The 14,460-nt window shown below is 43.2% G+C and overlaps 1 protein-coding gene across 6 annotated transcripts in view; it reads left to right on the top strand.

Annotated features, from left to right (window-relative positions):
• Positions 1 to 14,159, top strand: part of XRCC4 (X-ray repair cross complementing 4) — a 156,437-nt gene extending 142,278 nt beyond the window's left edge. For 5 of the 6 annotated variants that reach the window (XM_074532265.1, XM_074532267.1, XM_074532269.1 and 2 more), the window contains one exon: positions 13,452 to 14,159. In XM_074532265.1, the coding sequence (XP_074388366.1) occupies positions 13,452 to 13,551 (100 nt within the window). In that variant the 3' untranslated portion in view covers positions 13,552 to 14,159. Of the gene's footprint in view, positions 1 to 1,955; positions 2,684 to 13,451 lie in introns of those variants that run through there. The other variant, XM_026796573.2, reaches the window with a different exon arrangement.
• The last annotated feature ends 301 nt before the right edge of the window (positions 14,160 to 14,460 follow it).

The raw sequence follows: 14,460 nt of genomic DNA, 5'->3' as shown, positions 1-14,460 counted from the left end.
TTTATATTTTAAAAATAAAAATTTACAACTCTTTTAATATAACTTTTTTATAAATATGAAACCATAAATATAAAAGATATATATTTATATAAAATATAAATTATTTATATAAATTCCAAATATAAAGTATAATAATGAATATAAATATATGCTATATATAAGTAAAAATTTATAAACTCTTTTCAATATAAAATCTTATATAAATGTAAAACTATACATATATTCTATTTATATATTTACATATAACATATAAAAATATAAATTATTTATATCGTTATATAAAATGAGAAAATAAATATATTAATAAATATAAATGTAAATATATAATTTCTATAATTTCATCAACTTGTAATAGAAATTATAAATATAAAACTATAATTCTATTTATTTATAGGTATATGAAAAAATATGTATGTATTTGTATAAGATATAAATATAAATATGCCTATAATTATAAAAATATTAACATATATTTTACATAAGTATAAATGTCTAAACTGTTTTTATATAGAATTTTATATAAATATTGTGATGGTTTGACACTGGCACAAAGCTGATGCCCCCACGAAAATACCCTCTCCCTGGTGTCTGCTGTGAGATGTGACCAGGAATAAGCAAAGCAGGCTCCCACTTAGAAATAAAGAAAACTTTATTAACTAAACTACAAGAAAATAACTAAACTACAAGGGAAAAGAAAAAAAACACACAAGGAAAATGAAAACTTCACAAATACATCTCCTCCCCACCAAATTCCCAACGCAATACATTCTCCCAAATCACCAACTCTCAGTCTGGCACCACCCTTTAGAATACTCAAACTTCAGTCCATCAAGAGGAGAGGAGTCCTTCTCGCACCATAGTCTTTCCCTGGAAACTGAAACCTCGTGTGCTTCCAATGTCACTCAGCACCGCCCGGAAAAGTCCTTTTGCTGCTTGTGACATCTTCCTTCCATGCCCAGTGCTCTCACCCCTGTGCATGGACCAGAGCTGCTTCTAGGGCTGTCTTTTAAGGATGCCTTGTCTCACTCCAAAAAGGCACAGTCTCTCCTTTGGGACATCTGTCCCCCCCATTTTTTCACCCCCTGGGGCCGAGGGGTCCCCACACTGAACCCTCCTGGCTCCGAGGCACTGCCTCCCTCTAAGTGCAGTCTCTGTGTCACAGGAAAAAAATGGTTCAGTCTGTGACACAAGAAAAGTCCAGCCAAAAAGGCACTCCGTCATCTCTCCCTCCACTCAAGAGTCTTCTGCACTTCCCTCGTGGCCCATGCCCTCCTATCTCATCTCTTATCTCTCTTCTCATTCAGCTCCAGGAGGATCAGCATTTTGCAAGGTCTCAGTCATGCAAGAAAAGGATTAGAAATTTCACTCTCTGCCTGTCTGGAGCTCTGGAGCTCCCACGCTGCCCTGCCGGGCACCTTCTCGCCGCTCTCCCCTTTCTCCTCCTGGGCCGCCGCTATCACATTCAGACACCGGCTCTCCCTCTCTCTCTCCTGGGGCTCCTCCACCCTTCCATCCTCATGGGCCTCCTCACCCCCATCTCTGTCCAGGCCCGGGCCTAGGCAGGGCTGCCCCTGCCCTGCCCAGCACCACGGGGGAGGGAGATCCGACCTCTGTCCCTCCAAGTCCCAAGAGAGACTCCCAGAGCAGCAGCTCTGCTTTAACCCCTGTGTGTTCTCAGAGGCGTATCCAAATCCCAGTGGTCAAACCAGGTGCCAATATTAAAATCTGAGCACCCATTGGTTTGACCACAACCTCCCAGAAAACGTGTTTCCTGTCAGTGTCAAACCACCACAAATATATAAAGTATCAATTTATGCGATTTACAAACTGAATTTCCTCAGCCTGCTTTGCCACTGCTGCCCCAGCGAGTGATGAGGTCTGGAATAATCCCAAAATGAATTGGAATTACTGATATTTGTTTCCAGCCTTGTGTGACATCGCTCTGTTTGTTCCAGGCCCGGCCCGGCCTCCTCGGGGCAGCGCTGCCCGGACTGGGATCTGGAAACCCTGGAGAACTCGTGTGGGCCAGAGGAGCTCTTCGAGGACATGTAGCCACTGTGGGCCGGGCACAGGGACACTGCTGCTCCCTCCAGGGATGAGTTATCAGCTAGAAGGGTTTTTGTTACAGAACAAAGCCGCAACTTTTGCTCTGAGGCTCTGAACCCTCCTGCACCACGCTTCTTGCAGACCTTGGCCTGCTGCACCTCATTTGTGGCCAAAACTGAGTTCAGCCCCTGTGTGGAGCTTTTCTCACCCGCATGGGGGAATTGAGGGCACTGTGGATGTATTTTTGCATCCTCACAGCCTCTGGTTGTGCTCAGGATCAACCATTTCCCAAGCACCAGGCCTGGGGTGATGCTAGACATGCGCTGAGCTCAGTCTTTCCCCAGGCTTGGATGGATAACTCAGCTTCATTTGCCAGGCTTGGATGGATAAATCAGCTTTATTTGAGGTGCAGGTGTGACTTTAGATTGGTTCTGAGTCAAAGCAAACGTCCTTTTACTTGTGGCACTCCAGGTTTTGGGAGTAAAGTGCTACTAAGGTTGATATTGACTCTATTTTAACTTTCTGTAGAAACCCACAGTGTTTAAAATTGTGATTTTTGATACTTCAGCTTTTTCCTTATGGCAATTTCTTTAAAAAAAGAAGAAAATTAAAATGCATTTGAAAAAATAAATCAAATTTGTCTTTGTTTGTTAAACATTATGAATAAAGGTAGTAGTTACCAAAGTGTTTTAATGCCTGAGCTTGTCTTGCCCCAAACTGATGCATTAATTTAGATTTAAATCTTCACCAAAAAAACAAAGTTAACATGCATTTACCTTTCAGTGGCCAAAATTAAGAGCTCGAGGTGGACCTCAGGATTCTGCTTCACATGTTCAGGACCTGAATCCATCCTTGCTTGAGACTGAAGGATCCAGTTCTTTCTGCAGGAGGAATCCCAATGAAGTCAGTCCTTGATATCATCTGTGGGTTGCAAAGTTCTTTGGTAAAATACTTGATATTTTTGAAGTGGCTCTGATTCTGCCAGAATTCCATCCTATACCCAATTAAAAGCATCCCTGTCAGTACTTACAGGCTTCACACAAGAACATGGGGATCTGGAATATTATATTTAACCATTCCTCTCTGAAAATAAAACACAGTTACAGCGTTTTAAATTCACAAAGGGCTTTGGGACGGTGCTGTATATCACACAGCAAAAATAAGAATGGCCAAAATATTTTGCTTGCTAAAAAGGCTTTGTGCCTGGGAAGTGGCAGAGCCACAAAAGGGCCATTCATGCACCCATTCATAGGCACAGCCTGATTTAAAATCTTCCAGTGCTGATCGGACAATGCTTTCAGCAGAAGCTTGTATATGGTTTCAGTTTTAGAGTGAAAATGTTCCATGACTCAACCCAGAGCGCCAGAGCTTGGCTTGATGGTGCCTGCAGCAGAGAATGGAGCTGGACATCCCACAGAACGGCCCCCTTCCAGGAAACTGTTGGGTTTCTAAAAGTAAAATGTTGTTGTTGCAAATAGGAAATGTTACACGCTGTTGGCACGTGTAATAAAGTCCATGAGGGTATTTACTCTTTTCTTTTTTTTTTTTTTTTTTTGGAGGGTTTTTTGGGGTTTTATGTTTGATTGGTTTTGAGGTTTGTGGGTTTTTTTTGTTTCTTGTGGGTTTTTGTTTTGGTGGTTTTTTTGGTTTTGTCTTGGTTTGGGTTTCTTTGGGGGTTTTGGGTTTTTTGTTTTTGGGGTGTTTTTGTATGTGTGGTTTTGGGTTTTTTTTTGTTTTTTTGGGTTTTTATGTTGGGGTTTTAGTGGCATTTTGTTTTTCATTTTTTGGCTTATTTTGTTGGTTTGTTTTTGGTTTTTGGTTTTTTTTGGATGCATTTTTTGTTTTTTAAATTTTTTGTCTTTTTGTCTTTTGGGGTTTTTTTGGGGGTTTTGTTTGGTTTTTGTTCAGTTTTTTTTTTGTTTTTATTGTTATTCTTTGGGATTTTTTTGTTTGCTTGTGGTTTTTTGGGGGTTTTTTGGTTTGGTTTGGTTTGGTTTTTTTGGTTTTGTTTGGTTTTGGGTTTTTTTGTTTGTTGTTTTGTTTTGTTTGTTTGTTTTGTTTTGTTTTGCACACTCAGACATGCCTCTCCCCTCCTGGCAGTGTCCCCAGCCAGGGGAAATCCTTTCTGAAGATTTATTTGAGAAACTACTGGTTTTTTGGGGTTTTTTTATAAGTTTCCATTTTCCTCTCGACTTTGACTGGGAAAAAACCACCAATCTCCAAATCGCTTCAGATCCGTGTGGGTCTTTCATTGTGTGAGAACAGAGGTAATTTTTTCCTGCAAAAACTGGAGGAAATCAAATCCCTCAGGAATTTGTCTGTGAGAGAAGTGGGGATCTCTGCTTTGTGCTTCAATTCATTCCTCCCTGTGCACGGAGATGGGGCCCAACCCACCCAGACAGGTGAAACTTATTTCAAATATTTCAAATTAACTCCTGCTCTTTGGGAAGGGAGCCCTGTGGAACAGCAACCAGAAATCACCTTTTTCTTTTTTTTTTTTTTTTCCTTTTTTTCCTATTTTTTCCCCCCCTGAATTCTAATATCATCCAAGCTGATGTTTGTGCAAGCCCTGGATTAAAAGGATGACCATTCCACTTAAAGGCTTCTTCTTGGGAAGGAAACAAAGCTCAGTTTTAGGGGTTTTTTTATGGCTCTGTTTTCCTGGTGCAGAAATATTTAACCAAGGAAAATCCTCCTGGAGTCACTGGGCAGGTGATTTTGGAAAGGGACTGTGAGAATAATCTCTGTAAATGCTTTCTTGTGAGCCTCAGCTTTTTGGGAATCCAACCAGTGGCTCCTTGCTGGAATATCCTTCCTGGGTAGGAAACAAACATGAAACCACTTGAATACTTTCAGTATTAAATGAAAAATGATTAAAAATGCTGTCCTCATTATCTTCCTCTCACACACAGAGCTGCTGTTCATGGGAGAGAGTCTGAAGGGAATATTTGATGGTAAAATTCGTGTCCAGAGGTAGACATCCACCCTGTGAGGGGCATGAAGCCATGAAGTGTTTACATATCTGTTTTTATGCAGCTATTACTGTAGAATTCATTTAATAATCATCAGTTCAGCGTGTAGCACCCATGTTGCTCTGAGTAAATGATGTGATACCATATTGTCCTCCTTTTCCTGCTTAATTAACCATGACTTCAAGGCCCTGCATCTCATTCCTAGTGCATGGTTCTGATTCCTGTTGGTTCAGAGACCAGGCTTGAGCTCTGCGTTTAATCAGTTTAATCACCTACCTCAATATCCTCCTGCAGCCCTTTCTTTCTGAGATGTTGCCAGGTCCTCTTGGGCTCCCGAGGTAGTGGAAAGATGATGTTAAAACTCAATTTTAACCAAAAGCCAGAGCTCTAGGCAGAAAAGGCTGTAGAAAAGTCTGTCCTCCAGACTCACATCTGCATAAAGACAGAGAAAGGCAATAAAATATATTTACAGGACTCTTCACAAGCCTGCTCAGCTCAAGTTTATGAAGACACTGGGAGAGCTTTCTATGCAGCAAAGAAACAAGGAGATGGGGAAGCACAGCAGTTCTTACATTAAATAGTGATTGAGAATTTATCAAAATGTGCAATATTGTGCTCAAGGATTTTCATTCCTGCTGCATTGGGAAGGCAGGTATTGACAACATTTCCTCACAGTGACCATACAACTAATTTCCCTTTCTGGGGAGGGGAGAAAATCATCTTTACGCTTCCTGGTACCTGGCAGGTCCTGGTCAGGCAGAAACCATCACCTGATATCCTGTGAGGATGAATGAATAAATTATTTACATTAATTGTCCATCAATTATTCACATGAGAGCAGAGAAAGCTCAGCAGCACCAGCCTGGTTCGGACCAGGCCATTCCCAGCTCCTCTGCCCAGGAAATTGCAGTGGGATGATTCTGAACTCAGGAGAAAAATTCTGGTAATAAAAGCTAAAATCCACCTTGGTGTGGATCCTTTCTGCCCCTGAGTTGAAGGCATCCCTGCACTCTGCTTTTTTTCAGCCTGTCTTAGCTCAGCTTTGATTCAGCTGGTGATGTTCCAGCCTTGCCTGGCTAACCACACTCATTCCAATTTATTTTATTTCACAGGCTGTGGGGGGAGAGCAGCGCAGGGTCTGGTCCTGAGCAGCTCCTCATGCTGGAGGAGACAAAACCCCGAGTGCTGCTCGCTGTGCCTGCCTTGTTTCAGCCCCATGACTCCATCCTTCCCTGCTCAGAGCCAAAACCCAGAGAGATGGGAAATGAAATCAGCTCTCTACGAGCTGCACTAATAAATATCCATAAAAAACAAGAGCGTCCTCCCCAGAACAAAGCAGCAATTGAGACATTTTAACCCAAAACTCCGCAATAAATTAATCAGAGCTGATTCGAGGCAAGAAATTTTTTTTTTTTCTTTTTTTTTTTTTTGCTGCAGAGGCATGGAGGAAGTGAAATAATTTCTGCCTAGCACTTGGCCTCTTGCAGCTTGTCCTGCAAGCCTTGGAAAGATGGGGCAGGGCTCCTCGTGACAGCTCCCAGGAACGCTGTGTCTCCCACTTTGCCTTCAGCTGAGCTCCAGGGCCAAACGGGATGATGATTTATTTACTGCAACTGCTCCATAGCGAGCTGCTGTGAGCCCAGAATGAGCTGCTGTTTTGCAATGCTGGGATTTTGGGCTTTTTTCCTCCTTCTTAAACCTTGATTTTGCTTTCAGTTGTGCAGGAACAAGCTGGCAGTTTTCTCCAAGCGGGGCTGCTGCAAGGGCCCTTCCTGTTGCTGCCACCAGCCTCAATGGATGGCTCAGCTGCCCTCAGGGCAGGTTTTTTCATCTTTCAGGAGGTGTGTTTGCTGAGTTACGCCTAACCAGAGGTGTGCATGGACCTGTGTTCCTCCTGAGCAGCACGGGGCCTCGCCATGGAACCTTCAGGCTTGCTCGGGACTGCTGAGGAGGGAAAATTCTCCAGTCAAACAGCCGAAATTAGAGAGCCCAAAGCAAAGTTTCGTGCACAAAAACCACTGGGCAAGGTCTGAAAACAATGAGATGTTTGGAACCAGCCCTGTCTGATTCTATCACTCCAGTTAAAGAGCCTAAAATGAGAAATTTAACTTAAGCAGCACAAGAAGATGCACAACACCCTGTCCAAAAAAAAAGAAAAAAAAACCACCATCACCAACAACAAAAAAACCCCCAAAAAATTCCAAAAAAAACCCCCCAAAAAACCACAAAAAATCCCGCAAAAACAAAAACAAAACAACAACCCCCCACCCCAAAAAAAAGAAAACCACCCCAAAAATATTAAGATGCAGTCTCTGGTTTCACAAAAAATATACGTAGGTTCCACACCACAACAGGTTCTTCATATCTTTTTCCTTTCTCCTCTGTACAAAAGTGATCTGGAGGGAAATTTTTATAAAACCAGGCTGGGCACATTCTTGCCATCTTTTTACTGTTTTTCAGTGATTTCTGTTTCCCAGCTCAGGGGAAAACTCTCAAATGGATGCTCACACCTCACAGCCTGGCCCAGCTGCTTTGTTCCCCCATTGCCTGTGACTGTGGCATCCTCACCCTGCCCCTCACCAGCACTGAGCTGCCAAATAAGCTCCTCCACACCCAGCCCTGAAATTACAATTTGAATAGCAAACTGACACGAAACGAAATCCCTCTGAGGCCCTCGAAAAATGTCTCTATAAATTCTACTGACAGGGGTGGTTTTTTTCTGTATTTGCCTAGCTATATTTTTGCTGTAGCCCTCTTGTTAATAAATTGCTTTCCATTGTGGAGAGTTTTGCTGGGGAGGGGGATGAGTGAGTCAAGTCCTCACCACACTGCAGTCAGCCCCAAACCCTGTGCAAGGGAAGCAAGGTTTTGAGCTGTGCAATCTCTTAAGTAAAAAATGGCACTTTTAAAGTGCATAAAACTGGTCACAGTGGCAGGTTAGGGTGGCTGGGTGATGACCAGGTAGTAGTGAAGTGGTTCACCTGTATAAAGACACTGGGAGAGCTTTTGTGCAGCAAAGAAATGGGCAGGCAGAGAAGCACAGGAGTTTTTGTGATAAATAATCATTAGAAATATATCAAAATGTGCAATACTGCTCTCAAGGTTCTGCTTTCTTGCTGTATTAGGAAGGAGGGGCTCTGGGGACAGGGGGGCTCTGATGTTCAGGGTGATGTGTGAAAAGGGATCTCCCTTGGCTGTGCTCTGGAGGATTGGGGTAATCCTTGCAAAGCGGCAGGTTGATGTTTTTATTTATGCATTGATGTTGTTATTTAGCTGTGGCACCACAGGTGGCCCCAGCCCTTGAAATGGACACAGTTCAGGAGATCCTCCCTCCTGTTTCTGATGGCTGAAAACTTGGAGCTTTCTGAATTCAAGGGTGCCAGCCCTCCAGTAAACACCTCGTTTGAGCTGAGACCTTGGCAAAGGCTTCAGAAATTGAGTGATGATAGCACAGAAACAGTGTGTGTGTGGTTTGGGTAGTGTTGTGTGATCTCACAGGGTGAAAAAACATAGATTTGGGGTTTTAGTATATCAGAGTCAAGATGGAGAATTTTGGGTGTGGATTAGGTGTCTTTTTTCGCACCTTCTTCGTCCTTCCTCTTCACGATTCTGGGTGGTTTTCTCTAATTGGGTGAAAGATGTCCACATCACAGGTTTAGTGTGATCATAATTGGGTTAGAAGCATAAATAATTGAGACGTCAACTGTTTATTGGGTAACTGGGACTTAAACAGCCTTGAACCCCATTTTACCTCATTTTCTCAACTTGTTAGGGAGAGCTCACATCTTGTGGGTTTGTAATAGATAAGTATAATAAACTTCATAGTGAGATTGCAAAAACAACACTTCCTGAGTATTATTCAGCCTGACCTTGGAGCAGGGAAGAGCCTGGCATTCCAACATCCCCCCTCCTGACCTCACTGCTGAGGGATGCTCTGCCCAGGTGTGAGCTTGCCTCTCAATGAATTTGATTTAATATGAGTTGTGTCCCAGCCAGAGCCAGAAAGCTGATATTTAAATATTCTGATATTTAAATGTGACATTTTCAGGAGACCATATCATCCTTTTTAAAATAATATGTGAGTGTATTTCCCACCACAGCAGCAGAAAAGCCTTTGCTGTACAAGTGAACACCTGGGCAGCTGCTGCATGGGCAGGTTTTAGCCCAAAAAGGGTGATTATAGGCACAGGTGCAGGTTCTGAGAGCATCCTTAGGCTTCTTGTTGCTGGTCAGCAGAAGGAAAATTTGTTTTTTATTCCAAGAGCTGCAACCTTACAGCTGGACAAGGTCTCACTTGTGCTACAGCCTCTTGTCTGACAGTGTGTCTTGTAAAACATCTTGGTCTCCACTTACCTGTTTACACATTTGCACCACATTGTCTGGCGCAAAAAACATTTCCTGTGTTTCAGCCTGAGAGACACATTTCACTGCTTGTGTTTGGTTTGTGTGGCCAAGTGCTGTTGTGTGGCATTCACATTCTCTGGAAAAATCCCTTTGCCAAGGGTTTTCTCCTGGGAAGCTGAGAAGCCTCGGAGGAAAGGAAAACAATTCTTATCTCATTTGTTTCTCCTGTGTTTTGCCCCTTTGGAATGTGTTTGGAGATTGTTTACCCACAGGTGACTGTTTCATTGGATTCTGCTGGGAGTTGTTTTCACTCTTTGGCCAATCACGGCCAAGCTGTGTCAGGGCTCTGGAAAGAGTCAGGAGTTTTCATTATTATCTTTTTAGCTTTCTGTAAGTATCCTTTCTGTATGCTTTAGTATAGTATATTATTCTTTAATATAATATAGTATCATAAAATAATAAATTAGCCTTCTGAGAACATGGAGTCAGATTCTTCATTCTTGCCTTCATTGGGGCACCCTGCAAATACAATACTTTTGGACTGCAGCGCAGTGTTCTTGAGATTTTGTTATTATGGCTGTTGATTTAATCACAGATGGGTAATAACAAGGCTGGTCCTAGGGAATCAGCCCCAGTAGCTGCCTGCTCCCTCTCAGAATCAGAGAATCACAGAGGCTGGAAAATCCCTGCCAGCCCATGGATTCCCAGCTGTGTCCCATGCCCACCTTGTCCCCAGCCCAGAGCTCCGAGTGCCACCTCCAGGTGCCGCCTGCAGGGCTGGGCACTCCAAACCCCCCTGGGCAGTGCCAGGGCAGCTCCTGAGCCCCCTTTCCATGGGGAAATTCCTGCTGTGCCCACCCTGAGCTGTCCTGGCCCAGCTGAGGTCGTTCCCTCTGCTCCTGTCCCCGTTCCCCCCGGCTGTGCCCTCCTGGCAGGAGCTGTGCAGAGCCACAAGGGCCCCCCGAGCCTCCTTTGCTCCAGGCTGAGCCCCTTCCCGGCTCCCTCAGCCTCTCCTGGGGCTCCATTCCCTTCCCAGCCCCTCCATTCCCTGTGTGAGGGGCTGCCTGCCCATTCCTGGCACTCCCCGTGCCCTCCCCGTGGTCCCATCAGTGGGGAAGGTGTTTGCAGAGCAGCTGCTTTCTGATTCCATTGACATTCCAGAGCCAACAGCTCAGGGAAGGGGTGGATTGGTCACGGTGCCTTGCTCTCCCCTTCGTATCTCACACGAGTTCATTAAAATTATGAACGTGTTGTGAAATGAAAATAAATATAACTCTGGCTTATCCGGTGTGAAACTAGCTTAGTCATGCCGAGATAGGGTCTGTCTGCATCTGTTAATTACACCCTGACAGGCCTCAGCTTGAGACTCCTGAGACATCACAGGGTTTCCTCAGATCCCCTGATAGAAACCTTTTTCCCCAGAGTGCAGGAGCAAAGGGGCAGGAGGATTTTTGTTTGTTCTTCAGCAGTAACAGAATTGTTGTTGGGTCTGTCAGCTGCTGGGTGTGTTACACCTGACCACTGGTTTCTGTGCCAGACAAGTCACAGAACCTCGTGCAACCCACAGTCCTAACTCTGAGGGGAGTTTTCTTTGCAGAAACTCTGTGAAATAATATTATAATTTACTGCTTTTCTGCTGTTTTGATTTTAAAAAAGCTGTAGAGAGTCCAACAAGTGTTAAACCTTCTGTAAGAGACACATATGGGAGAGGATCTGCAAAGCACAAGCCAATGCTGGATACCTAAAGCCCAGAGAGAGAACAGATGTTTTACCACCTGCCCACTCTTTCCTACCAGAAAATAATTCAGATTTGGATGCTCCACATTGAATGAGTTTTCATTTCTTATTTTTCCTTTTTTTTTTTCTTTTTGTTTTAACTGACTTACCATCTCCTTATACTTAAAGTGTAAGCAGAGGGGGTGAAAAAAAAGACATTAGTATTACACCCTAGGTTTGCACAGTGCTTACAGGAAAATGTGAAAATAAAGTTTGGGTCTCCTGGGGTTACGAATGTATGGTTAGTGCAGGGTTGTTATGAAAAGAACATAGTTACAGTGAGAGAGCATATGGCCAAATAAAAGAAGGAATCCAGCCTTTCGGAGATGCTGTTCTCATGGAGTGGGAAAGGCATGGAAATGCTGCAAGCTGCTTCTTTTCCTCACAGAGCATTAGGGTTCTGCTTCAGTTGTGGTTTTTGGTGGGGTGCAGAGTTTCAGTGAGAGTTTTTTGGGAGACCTGAGGGATGTGGAAGCAGTGAAGCACAAAATCCCTGATCGGGATTTTGCTAAAGGGGTGAGGAGCAATTTAGGCTGGGGTGAAATCACACATAAGTGTGCCTGCTCAGGGGGGCAGGAGGTGATGGAGATGGTTCCAGGGGGATTCCTCTCTGTGTGCCGGTGGAACAGAGCTCAGGAGTGTGTCAGGAAAGCCAGACACAGAGAGACTGAATGAAGGGACCTGTTAAGCTTACCGGGGCACAATCTGTGTGTGTCGATCCGGGCGAACGAGCAAAATTAAATTTAAATTTCCACAGAGCCACAGAATGATCCAGGTGGGAAGGGACCTTAAAGGCCACCTGCTCCAGCCCTTTGGGGTGGTCAGGGACACCTTCCTGCCCGGCCCAGGACAGCCCAGCCCTGCCTCCCAGGGCACAGAGCTGCAGAATTCTCCCACTCCCAAACCACCCGAAGAGAGTTTACTTTACTGACAGAGATGAGCAGAGGGAGGCAGCTGTTGGGAGAATTCCATTGACCTTGCAGCTTTCCTTAAAAATGCTGGCAGGATAAGTAGGACATTTAGGTTCTGCGAAAATCCTCTAATATTAATTAATTAATTCTGGGGGGTTGGTGCGAGGGCGGTGTGTGGGATGGGGAAAGGGTCCCTGGATTTCCAGGGTGAGCCACCACGCTCTCCAATATTATTGTGTGGACAACTTCATTTTCCCAAACGAGCCCAGAGCAGATGCCCTGCCTGCTGCTGACTGTTCAAGGACTTCCTAAAGACAAATTCTAACTCTGGCATCAGAAAACAAGCCCAGACCACGCAGAGTAGGAAGATCCCATTTCAATGCCTTCAATAATTTAAAGTCTTAGTGGCACAGCAGTAGTCTGGAAATACTGAAAAATGCATGTAAGAAAACCAAACACAGAACTAATCCTGAATTTATTGATTTTTTTGGGGAGGGATTGGGGTTCTTTTAGCTTGATTTAGATCAGTTTTGATATATACTTAAGACAATTGTGTGGGAGGGTGTGTAAGTGGTTGCCCTTTTAGTCAATTCTGGTTTTCACTTGTAGAGACCAGAAATTAATTTAGTGATGCCTGCAGTTAATATGTGGAAATTCAAATCACTGATAAAATAGAGCTGATCTGTGCCTTTACAGCTAATAAAAATAGTGGTGTTCTAAAATTTTGATCCTCCCAAAACACCTTCTCAGCAACAAGTACCTGAATTCAAATGAACTTCTTCTTTGGGTTATTAGGCTGATAAATGGCAGATATCTTGGCCATTGGAGAAGATGCTGCCCTACAACCACACAGGGAAATTGTTTTTATTTCTCCTTCCAGCTGCTGGGTTCATTATTAATGGGAAACAACCCCTTTCTGAGCTGTGTTTACTTCAGCTGCCCACAGGGCATGATTTAGTTGGTTAGAACTGGCTACAAACTTTTTCTATGAAACACAGAGTTGTAGTGACATTGTAGCATTGTTGAAACTAAAATTCAGTTTTTCCCAAGTCATTTGTCTTACCAAAAAAATAAAAAACAAAAACTCACAGAAAGTCCAGGAAAAGGTGGAAGCAGGAAAAAAAATGGAAATCCAAGCATTACTTCAGATTATTTTGGGGATTTCCATTTAGGCAGGATTTTTGTTCCACATTTCCTTTAAGTTAAGAATCTGATTCCAAAGCAAAGTCATCTTTTAGGAATGAGAGCATATTGCTTAATCCCAAAGTATTTTTTGAGCTGACTGCAAACGCCAGAATTCGGATCAGCCTTAAATGAAGCTTTTTGTTGTCATTGTTTTTGTTGTTATTTTGTTTTGTTTGGTTTGGTTTTTAATTTGTCCTTTATTTCATTTGTTTCAAAGCTCCAGGTACAACCCAAGGATCTGCTCTCTCTCCATCTCAGTGGGAAGTGCCCCTGGAGGGGCTGGGATTTACCCAAATGGAGCAGTGAGGAGAGGCTGATTTTCCCCATCCTCCCCAGCCACCCTGACTCTCCTGCCCTTGGGGACCTAGGAATGCATTCAGGAAAGGTGAAGCACCAAAACTGCTGCAGAAGTGAGGTCATCCTTGAGGAAGAGTTGCCTTAAAAGCTGCATCTTTCACCTCCAGCTTTAATAAGTTTTTTCACAGTAATATTTTATTTTATTATTTTTATACATGAAAAAGATTTGGTTTTGGATTGGGGTTTTTTTGTGGGTTTGTTTGTTTCTTTTTGTTTGGTTGTTTTTTTGTTTTTGTTTTTGTTTTTTTATATCCTGAAGCACATCTTGCATTGACTAACATCCACTGATGGATATGCCATGCTTGTTGCATCAGGTAAAATAGGACCTGCTTGGACACTTCCTGGTGGCAAAACATCAGATTTTTGGGACTTGACTTCCGTCTGGGTTGGCTCAGCAAGGACCCCTTTGGGACACCCCTTTTCACACCTTTCTTTAACTGAGCAGAGCTACAGAACTTTGGCTGGCACTATGCATACCTTTTCCAGTGGAGAAAAAATGTGTCATCATGAAAATTAAAAAAAAAAAAAAAAGAATTCCAATGCTACCATATAATCCAGAGGCATTTTTGTTACTTGTTAGTCAGCTGGGTTTGCTTGGAGTTCCTTGGGGGTTTTTTGGGTTTTTTTTTCATAATAATTCAGTCCCAAAGAGGCTGATGAATACTACAGTTGCTTTCAAAACATGGAACAAATGGATTCTACAAACATCGGCCAACAGCTACACTCTGGTATTTGTTTTAAATGCAAGAGACAAGTGTGAGCTGAGAAATTAAAGCCCATAAATCTACCCTGTTCACATTGCCAGTTTATTTAAGTGATACACTGTTATGTTAGTTGAAGTGATCATAGGAGAGTGCTAATAGCAAGTG

The sequence above is a fragment of the Zonotrichia albicollis genome, chromosome Z (assembly GCF_047830755.1).
Source record: "Zonotrichia albicollis isolate bZonAlb1 chromosome Z, bZonAlb1.hap1, whole genome shotgun sequence".
Classification (NCBI taxonomy): Eukaryota; Metazoa; Chordata; class Aves; order Passeriformes; family Passerellidae; genus Zonotrichia; species Zonotrichia albicollis.
The sequence above is the reverse complement of the archived record's forward strand: the minus strand, read 5'-3'. Positions and strand labels throughout refer to the sequence as shown.